General features: G+C 34.1%; 1 protein-coding gene across 2 annotated transcripts in view; it reads left to right on the top strand.

Moving 5' to 3' along the window:
• Nucleotides 1-11,578, top strand: part of LOC106871768 (uncharacterized) — a 629,775-nt gene that overhangs the window by 268,939 nt on the left and 349,258 nt on the right. For both annotated transcript variants that reach the window (XM_052974057.1, XM_052974056.1), the window contains exons 19-20: nucleotides 4,747-4,778; nucleotides 8,824-8,905. In XM_052974057.1, the coding sequence (XP_052830017.1) occupies nucleotides 4,747-4,778; nucleotides 8,824-8,905 (114 nt within the window). The remainder of the gene's footprint in view (nucleotides 1-4,746; nucleotides 4,779-8,823; nucleotides 8,906-11,578) is intronic.

Here is an 11,578-nt window from a genome sequence, read left to right as displayed (position 1 = left end):
GTGTGTGGCGTTTTAAACTTATGAATGGTTCACTGTCTGTGTTTGTTCACAAAATGAAAATAAAGAAAGAAAAAAAAAAAAGTTTTGGTTTTGCTTCGTTTGTGATATGTGTTTTCGTATGCGTGAGTGTGTCCTGTGATTTTCACGTAGTTGTGTAAACATTAAGATGCATGTGTAGTTCTATGGGTATCAAAACGTATATATCATTGTGTACACGTTCGAGTGTATGCGTAATTATTCAATAATTATTATTATTATTATTATTATTATTATTATTATTATTATTATTATTATCATTATTTATTCAAGGCACTACCTGCAATTGAACTCGCTATTAACCACTATGTTGTATGCCCATGGGCAATTATAGAGTGATTTTTAGCGTTTATAATCATAATATTTTTGTATCCTTCCTTAATAACGGTTCCCATATTCATCTGTCCTAGCAAATGTCCTGCCTCTTTTAGTTTTCATATTTTCCAGTGGTGTTCTCCGTCTATTATTTTAACTTCATCCCACAGGATGCTAGAACACAACTTGCTAGGACACAATAATCTCCTAAGCAGACCTTGTGCAGATATGTGTAGAATATGGGATCCGGTATTATTGAAGGATATAAAAATATCAGGTTTAAAAGCCCTAAAATTCACTCTATAATTGCCCATGGCTACTGACCCCAAGATTCCGAGTACAAATCCATGTAGTGCCTTGAATTCGTAATAATAATAATAATAGTAATAATAATAATAATAATAATAATAATAATAATAATAATAATAATAATAATAATAACCCCACCACCACCACCAACAACAACAACATTGGCAAAAAATACCTTAGGAATGAGAACCCCCCGATTAGGTTCAAAATTCCCTAAGACATCCGATGAAGGCCAGAAAGTAAACGCTGTGGTAACAACAAACAAGATGAAGACCCATATCCGTCCAGTGTAAATAATGTAAATAACCTATAAAATGAAGTTTATGATTATAACAATAAAACTGAAAATTTTATCATTGTCTGAGATTTACATTATCACTTTTCAAAAGAAAGGAGCTCTTTATTCTGTCATGCTAATAAAAGTATAAATATAAAGGTGAACACAAGATTTCTAAGTCGTGGATTCTAATGCTTAAATATAGATATGATTTATAGATAATAATAGAATAAAAACTAAGGATATATAGTCAAGAGGAGGCTGATTGAAAGAAAGAGAAGCGGACAGAGGGAAAAGAAAGAGTAAAGTGAGATGCCAATGTAATGGAATATAAATGAAATTAAAAACAAACCAATTGTTATTTCAATCCAACACAAATTTGAACTTAACTGTAATAGGTAGATTAATTTGCATACCATGCATTTGTTAATAATGAATAATGAATAACATCTAATGAGTGGTCAATGACTTATTAAACATGTCAGGACCTTCTCCTTTATTTCTCTGTGTACAAAGAGAATAATTACAAGGTTTGTTCATGTCTGTTTCCCTTGGGTTTCTAATTCAGTCTAATAAATAATATCTTTACTTTCTTAACTGATTCAGTACTATATGAATTGTTGAAGCCTTACTATATTATATACACACATACAAACATATATAAACACACACACACACACACACACACACACACACATATATATATTTATTTATTTATTTATGGGTTTCAGCCAAGTGGCTGCGGTCATGCTGGTGCACCATATATATATATATATATATGCGCAGGAGTGGCTGTACAGTAAGTAGCTTGCTTACCAAGCACTTAGCCTCGGGTTTAGTCCCACTGCATGGCACCTTGGGAAAGTGTCTTCTAATATAGCCCCAGGCCTACCAAACTTTGTGAGTGGATTTGGTAGACAGAAACTGAAAGAAGCCCATCATATATATGTGTGTGTGTGTAGGTATATATATGTGTGTGTATGTATGTTTGTGTATCTGTATTTGTCCCACCAACATCGCTTGACAACCGGTGCTGATATGTTTACGCCCCTGTAACATAGCGGTTCACCAAAAGCAACCGATAGAATAAGTACTAGACTTACATAGAATAAGTTCTGGAGTCGATTTACTTGACTGAAGGCGTTGTTCCAGCATGGCTACAGTCAAATGTAACAAGTAATATATATATATATATATATATATACAGGGGTTGGACAAAATAATGGAAGCACCTAGCATCATAGCATCATAATTTTGAAATATCTATAAAACCGTCAAAAGCTTGTTTATTTTTATGTTTTTTGCTTTATTATTAGTGTTACATAATATGTTTTGCTAAAATTGCTGTTTCCATTCAGATATCATCAGAAAAAGGTAATTAAAATTCATTAAAATGACAGATCTATCAGACTTTCAAAGTGGTCAAATTGTTGGTGCTTGTATGGCAGGTGCTAGCGTAAGGAAAACAGCCGAAATGTTTGGTGTATCAAGAAGTACTGTCTTGAAAGTAATGACAGCCTTTGAGAATGAAGGAAAAGTCTCCTCGTTGAAATAAAACTCTGGAAGAAAGCCAAGACTTTGAGATAGTGACCGTCGGACTCTTATGCGAATTGTTAGAAAGGATCACAAAGTACAGCTCCCAAAATTACTGAAGAGATTAATGACCACCTCACGAACCCAGTTTCCACAAAACTGTTTACCGGTAGCTGCACAAAGCCAGATTTCATGAGAGGGCTGCAATCAGAAGATTACTACTTTCAGAAACAAACATTGCAAAGCGTTTAGAGTGGAGTACAACCATACAGAATTGGTCCCTAGAGCAGTGGAAGAATGTTATTTTCTCAGACAAGTCATCCTTTACCCTTTACCTTATTTCTGACCACCGGTCGAGTATATGTGTGGAGACAGCCAAAAGAAGCTTTTGACCCTGACTGCCTCCTTCCAACTGTTAAACATGGAGGAGGAACTGTAATGATCTCAGGGGACTATAGCTTGGAAATCCACCGGCCCAATGGTTTCCCTTCATGGCAGAATTAATGGTTAAGATTATTTAAGCATTTTGTCTGATCAAATTTATCCTATAGTTATGGAACTGTTTCCGGAGGGAAACGCAATATTTCTGGATGAAAATGCACCAATTCACACAGCTGAAGTTGTTACTGATTGGCATGGGGAACATTCTAGTGAAGTTGAACATCTTATCTGGTCACCGCAGTCCCCAGATCTCAATATTATTGAGCATTTGTGATGCATTTTAAAAAAGCAAGTAAGGAGTCGATATCCTCCACCAGACTGTTTTAGCTGATGAATGGACAAAAATTCCTTTGGAAACAATTTAAAACTTTGTAGGAGTCCATACCTTGTAGCATTCAAGCTGTAATTACTGCCAAAGGCGGTCCTACCCAATTAAAATAAATTTGTTTGAAGTTTTAAGGTGTTTCCATTATTTTCCCAACCCCTGTGTATGTATATATATATATATATATATATATATATATATATACACACACATAATTATGTATCATCATTTAACCTCCATCTTCCTTGCAGGCATGAATTGGATAATTCAATAGAATCCAATGATTTGGAGGACTGTGTTGAGCACCAACGTCCACTTTGGTATCGTTTCTGTTTAATGGGAAGAAAGAGGAAAATAATGAGAGAATGTATAGAAGTTGAATTGTACTGGCTTCATAATCAAAGGAAGAGAGACTTTGAAGAATGTAGTCACTAGTTGAACATTCCTATGCCTCTCACATTAGAAGACAAACACCCAGAGAACTGAGATCTTGACTTGGTTATAATTCTCACTTTCAATTCCTAGTTCCAATTTCTATTTGAGAAGGAATAAGAAGTTATCATATGTACTTCTCTTCTCATAAAATTGTTCTCATGTGCTTCATATAAAACAATTAATATGATAAATACTATTAAACATCATCATTATCATTTAAACATCAATTTTTCTGTACTGACGCATTGTTGCATAGGTCTATTCTATTGTGTATCACAATTCCTCTTGATTCTGCATAATTTAATTTGTTAAACTCTGCATCCTCATGTCACAGTTCACTATTTCTTCCAGTGTCTCATAATTAGTCTTACCTTTCTCAGTATACCTCCATTATCTCTGCCAAATCTGTCAATGCATCAGATACGGAACATTATTAGCATACAATTACTTTGTTGGTTTTGAATGTGCCATATTCAATTAATCGCTGTCAATCAATTGCTGATGACTGGGCAGTTGTCTATTCTATTTAATAGAAATGATCCTGTTAACCTTTATTCATCGGGTGGTGGAGTCGGAATCCACCTCAACAAGACCAAGTTTATAAAGTGTCTTATTTTTGTGGAGGCTACAAATTATTTAATAACAGACCACTTAGTTTTTTTTTTGTCTGTATTCCATCTACTCTTCTTTTTAGTCATTTTTAGAGGTATCATTATAAATTTCCCAGTCTGACATTTGTTACAAATTTTACACAGAAGTTTAAATTGGTCAAATGGAATTCTTTTAACATCATGTGGAACTGTTTCTTACCAGAAGATTTCATTCATTCAAATCCTGTGTGAAAAGCAGTGTACCATAGTAAAACTTATAAATAAGAAAAGAAGAAATCATGTATATCTGTATTAATATGGATTGGATTGTCTTGGCCGGATAATTGTGGTTACCCTCATATCTTGTACTGCTTGTATTCAATTATGGCTTCTCTGTATAATTTGTTGTACGATATTGCATTAATGTGAAAAGTTGAAACTCCATCATTCCTTCTAACATTCCATATCATTTCTTTTATTTTCAGGAAGATGATATTGACACTTCAGAAAAAGAGAGGTAATGCCAGAAATACATCCCTAAATCTGATAACATATAAGTGCATATATGGAAGGGTTTCAGTAATAGTATATGTGATCAAAATTTTTGATTTGCTGAGATTATACAGTGATTAGTAGATAAAAACCTCTCCTGGGGATGTTAATAAACCCTAATGACCAAGGGAGATAACTCTTAAGATCAATTGTTGATTTCTATATTCTCGTAATGTGTTGGAAATATACTAAATTGCTATACTTCAAACCGTACTCTGTTACATCATTGCTTTTATTCATGAATAGTTGAAGGATTGAAACCAACAGAGGGATCAAAAAAGCAAAGTTTGGTTGGTACCCATCATTTGTCTACACTTATCTCTCTTAAGACAGCTATAGCATTAATAGTTTTAACAATCAGACTCATTTTTTTTTATTGGTGAAAGAAGTTAGTATTTGTGATATTGATTCCTTTCACTATTGTCTAAGGAACAAATCGATGTAAATTAAGCAAAAGTAGAAACCGATTTGTAAACTCAGTGGGAAATCCATAACATCTGCTAATGATGTTCCTAATTATATTCAAGCATAGAATGAGGGAGAGAGAGAGAAAGAGAGCGAGGGAAAGAGGGAGAGAGAGAGAGAGAGAGAGAGAGAGAGAGAGAGAGAGAGAGAGTGAGAGAGTGAGAGGGAGGGAGAGAGAGTCAGAAAGAGATGGAGAGTGACAGAGAGAGTGACAAAGAGAGAGACAGACAAAGAGACAGAAAGAGGGAGAGACGGAGTGACAGAGTGACAGGAAAAGACAGAGAGAGAAAGCAAGAGAGAAGGAATGAGAGAGAAAGAAAGAAAGAAAGAGAGAGAGAAGGAAAGAGAGGGAAAGGAAGAAAGAGAGAGAGATATATATTTACTGATTTTGAAATTTTACTTTTCTGGCAAGATATTTGATAGTAATAGTGTATGAAGAAACCAAGATGACTTCATCATGGATGATGAATTCAAACCACCACAATATATATGGTTATAAGAACTTTACTATTTTTTCTAACATATTATTAAATATGAATAAATCTCAAAAGGCTACATGAAACCCATGTTACCTTGGCAGTTTGGGATGAAAATCAACATGTCTAGTTTATTGTTACTTAACAATTCTATAGATTCCAGTTTCCTCTCCTTTCTAAGTTATTGAGGTTAGGCAGCAATCAAAGCATGAATCCACTTAGTCCACGTCAGGAAAGATAATTCAAAGAAACAAAAATATGATAATATAAAGCAAAGACAATATTTTAAGCCAAGTAGAAATGGAAAAAGACAACAAAGATTGAAGCAAAACACTTCTTCTAAGAGGGAGAGTGAGAGATAGAACAAGAAAGGAAGGAGAAGAGGATTATCCATGTTTTATTTCAGATAGTCATCATGGTAATGGATACAGGAAGTGATGGAAGGTATGTGATTTCTAGTAGAGGAGAGTGGGGATAAGTTGTTGATGTCCATGTGGAACTCAGGTAAAAAGAAATAAGGAAAGAGTAAATAGTAACAGGTGTGTGTCTCCATAGAGTATTTATATGGGAAAGGGAAGGAGTAAGATTCAAATAGTGTGAATATGTGTGTATGTACATTTGTGGTGGATGGAAAATGAAGGAAGGACTTGGAGAAAAACAGAAATAATTTTAAGTTCCAAAGGGAGATAATAGCTACAAAGGGAGAGTTAATCAGGTTTAGCAGAAAGGATGAGGAAAAGAGAAAGAAAAAAATTAGAGGAAACTAATTAATGGCTAATTATAGCTGGACCTAATGGTTAATTGTAGAATTTGGTTGGTGTATGAACTCTGGCATTGGAGAAATTTGTAAACTCCACCAGTATGTTGACAGGCTCTGTGCATGTGTGGGCATGTGGATGTGTGGGCATGTGGATGTGTGTGTGTGTGTGTGTGTGTGTGTGTCTGTGTGTGTGTGTGTGTGTGCGCGCGTCCACAGATGAATATATTCATTAATTTTGGTGTTGTACGTGTTTGTCAAATGACTTGATCTGAGGCTGAATGTTGAACCCAAAACAATTGTGTCAAGGAAATGTCATGATAGTCATCACATCACACATCCCCTAACTCTAATCAGGGTGAAAGCATTTTCTAATTTAAACATAAGGCTAGCAATATTTAAGGGAAGGGTTTAATCTATACCATGAACCCCAGTACTTGACTGCTATTTTATTTTATCAACCCCACCAAGAGGATGAAAGATAACGATGGCCTCAGCAGGATTTTAACTCAGAACGTTAAAGACCAGAAGAAATATGCTCAAACACTTCTACCTCGTCATCACCTTATTTGCATTATATTTAAAATACTGAGAAAAATTTAATTAATATTAATCAATATCAAGAAATCATTAGCTCAATGTCTGATACTAATTTAATGCAATTCCTGGTTCCTGGCATACTTTGCTCTTCTCCTCAGACAAACATAACTTTCTTCATACTTATAGAATGAAATATAAGAGAATCTTTATGCTGATTTACAATGCTGTACATGAGAAGACATCAAAACATTATTATTATAATGATTGAACTCCATATTTAGAGAAAATAGCAATCAAGTTAATAATATGATAATGTAGTGATGAGAAATTTGCTTCTAACTTAAGTATAATGCCAATAGTTTAAGGTGAAAGAATTAGTCAATAACACCAACTTCATTACTTAACTGGTACTTTATTTTGTTAACACCAGAAGGATAATAAGCAAAGCTGATCTCAGTGGCATTTGAACTTAATATATAAAAAGGTGGAACTAATACCACAAGACATTTTTTTGTGACCCTCTAATGATTCTACTACAATAACTGTTTACATATTTTGGTCTAATTAGATTTCCTCAGCAAAGACTAGCCTTCTCTGCAGATGTTCTTTTCTCTACTTACTGTATAAGTATTATTAATTAACAACTGTTTAACCCATCGTATGATGGCTAATGCTGGGAATATATATGTTTTGCCTCTCTTCCAAATTTCATAGAAAATGAATACTAATGAAATGGATGCTAATTTTCAGAATTAAAATATTTTAAAAATCAAAACGTATAAAAGATTAATAGATATTTCCGATTTGTATATTTGTAATAATTATATGTTACCCATAACAGAAATACTGTTTATATATTGATTAATTACATTTGTGAGATACAATTAACAGTGACAAATATACACGATACAATTAGCAGTGACAAATATACACTCCCAATATTACCTTTCATATGACTTTAGTTGTATAGTAAGCAAGGGAGATAAATACAATAAGACCAGCATATTCTTTCTTTAGGGGACAGACAAGCGCAAAGGGGGTAGCAGAAAAAAGAGAGAGATAAAGAGAGACACACTACTAATCATATTAATAGATATTAAATTAACTTAGCTATTATATTTTTATTATATTTTTTTTACTATTATATTTTTTTTACTGTTTTGTCCACAAGGCCTTTTCAGGAAATAAAATATGGGCAGGAAGGGAGTTCCAGGGTAGGAATAATACTTCAGAAGAAGAGGCATTATTGTTAGTGTGGGGGCTAGTATAATGGACACAATATGAGTGACAAAAAAAGAGACGTATGTATCAGTGTTACCTGGATAAGGTGACAAGAGACCAACCAGCTTTGAGGAGCAGAGGCTATTGTAGTAGTGGTAGAAAAGACAAACAGAGGACACAGCAAATCTATCTGTCAGTATTTGGCATGGATTGGTGATTTCTTTCTGAATGTGGTTTTCTGATATCTGTATGTGTAGCAGCAGTACCATCCCAGATGTGGCATCACTATTCCACTGTGTACTCCATTTTCTTTATTTACTTTTGATTGCAAAATATTTCTTTGTTTTTCCTATTCAGTTCGTTTAAAATTAGTCATTGTGTTATTCAATAAAATTTGAATATATTTTTTTATTTCTGTGTATGGATTTATGTCTCTATATTTGTAAATATTTATAGTTTTCATTAGGGCTCTTCTTTATCTCTTGATTTTGCTATTTACCATTCTCTACCTTTCCTATCAGAATTTTACTTCGATTGTTTATTTGGTTTAGATCTGTCACTAAGAAAAAAATTAATTCATGTGATGAATTTGGTGAGGTAAAGTTTGAAAAAGGTAACCCGAAAATTGCGAAGGTAATTGTTTTTAATGTTCTTTTTATTTTTATTGACAACACCTGTTTGTAGAAATTTTATCCAATTATCAGTTCATTATGTTGTCGATTGATTTCTATAGCAGCAACGTTTTACATGGTCTTTGTGAATATTTTCACATACTTTTTCATTTTTTGTACAGTTGGCTATTATTTTTCATGTTGGCGTGTATGGATCGATAGCAATGCTCTTAGTGATTCTGAAAAGAAAAAAGCTTAAAAGTGCTATCATTAAAGGTTATTACATGTGGAGATTGGATGAAAGAAAGATCTTCCCAATGTGGACCCAACAGAGCGACTTGTTATTCCAGATGTTAGCAGTATGATCGATAAAGTACTGAAGAATACGAAATCAGGAGAAACCCCATGAACTATTAGGAGTTACTGCTATAATGTTTAAAATCCTTGACAGTTTGGGATATGGTTTAGTTACTTGTATAGTCAACCAGATTATGCAGAAAAGTAGTATGCATAATGACATGCATTGTAGCATTATAATGAATTGTTCCAAGGGTAAAGGAAATGCTATAGAAAAGTAATTATACAAAAGAATAAAATTGCTGTACAAGAGCACAAAACTTATGGAAACAACTGCAGCTCATGTAATTAGAGAAAAAGTTAGACTAGCCGAGATATAGTTTGGTTTTGTGCTATGGACAATTACTAAAAAAGCCTTGCTTTTGGTGAAGTAAGTAAGGAGAAGGATTTGGATAAAAGTAAGCTGCTGAATTTGACATTCAGTAACCAGCGGAAAGCCTTTGACAGAACTCCTTACTTTGGGATCCGGTGGTAAAAAAGGGACTAGCAGTACATGAATGGTTTATGACAGCCACACAATCATGTACAGAGTTTCTGTTACAAATTACATACGGTCTAATTAGTGCAAACTATAGAAACACAAGAGTTGCAATAGTATCACAGACAGTTTAACAGAGAAGGTAGCTTTCATATGCAGCTGATAACTTCTAAAAGTGTAAGAGAGATAGATTTTCTCAAATGTCCAGGCAGATCCCTAGACATAGAAGTTAGTTTCTATTACTTAACAGTGGAAAATGTTGATCTGAAATTATGGCTACAGGTGGTAGAAAGTTCATGGAGCTTTTACCTCTGTAGGAAGCAAAATGTTTCTCTCACAGAATAAAAACGGATTGTTGTGTATGTACAGCAACGCTACATAATTGTGAGATTTGGGGTCTAAATGTAGTGGACATGTAAAAAAAATTCATGCCCTGTTGGATGTACAAACTTTGTGTACATGGACAACAAAGTACAAACGCATTGAGAGAAAAGTTGGGCGTAAAAAGAATCACATATGTTCACGGGAGAAGAATGTATTCAGGTCAGTTTTATAAGGTTGCATGGTCTTTCTATCATTAAATCCTATCTGTTTTCCAAGATGTAATAAACTCCTGATATATCAAACAACAAACAGTTTGGATATGCTTCCGCGGAGAATCAGAGCCAGAGAAAACGAGCATTTTGTTTTCAAAAATTGCGCATCATAGGAAGACAAATCAAAAAGTCTTTCCCAGTGGACTGCGATCAAACGATACCATTAGCAAAAGCATCGACTACAAACCAGAGATTGTATCATATATAGAAGAGGAAATACCAAATCACTCACACATATACACTACATACATACATACATACATACATACATACACACATACATACATTACATGTATAAACATACACTCACTCACACATGTACACACACACATGCGTATATATACTTATATTTAAATAATTATTTAAAACTTGGGAATTAACCTCGTAGTATGCCGATTAAATTACTTTCCTTCTCTACGGCTACATGGTGTCATCAACATTATGTATGAACGCTCCGAGATCTACCTCACGAATTCGTAAGCGTCCATCGAGTAAATGAGAGGAAGAGAAAATGGAATTCACGAGATACGTTATCAATCACAACCAATTATAGAGTATCGCACCCACGTGGAACCAATGAAAGATAGGTTAAAACAATTGTTGAAATTGATAACGAATCTCTTTCTCTCGTTTTTATATTTATATCAATATATATATTTACACTAAAGTCTATTTGCCAACATAAAATGGCAGCCCTGCATAGTACAACGTTACTACTTTTTTAACCTCAGGAAGACATCTTTTCCATTTAGCTACTGACACATGATCTATGCTCGTACACTGTGAGCAAGGGAGTCAACTTCTCGCTTTCTAGCCGTAGTGTAACCTGTAGACCAATAGTTTATGGGTAATTTCCTTTCGGCAGTACAGGAGAACCGCCGGCTAGAGATAGCAGCCACTCGACATGGCTCAAAGTATATATTTTAAAAGTGACATACAGTCGTTGATCTCGTAAAGAGAAAACAGCTAGTTTTAAATCACTGAGCGAGAAATGTGTAGTAACAGTACCGAACAGTAAAGTCTATTTGCAATGTAAAATGGCAGTCCTACATAGGAAGACGTTACTATATTTTAGCCCCAAGAAAACATTTTTTCCCGTTGGCTACTGATACATGATATGTGTACGTATACTGTGAGTAATGAATTAACCGCTCCCCTTTCCAGCCGTAGCGATACCTGTAGACCAATGGATTTGGGATAATTTCCCTTCATCGATACATATTCATATATGTGTTTATTCATGTATGTATATATATATATATAT

This window comes from Octopus bimaculoides, chromosome 17 (assembly GCF_001194135.2).
Source record: "Octopus bimaculoides isolate UCB-OBI-ISO-001 chromosome 17, ASM119413v2, whole genome shotgun sequence".
NCBI lineage: Eukaryota > Metazoa > Mollusca > Cephalopoda > Octopoda > Octopodidae > Octopus > Octopus bimaculoides.
Note: the sequence above shows the minus strand (reverse complement) of the source record. Positions and strands in the feature narration are given on the sequence as shown.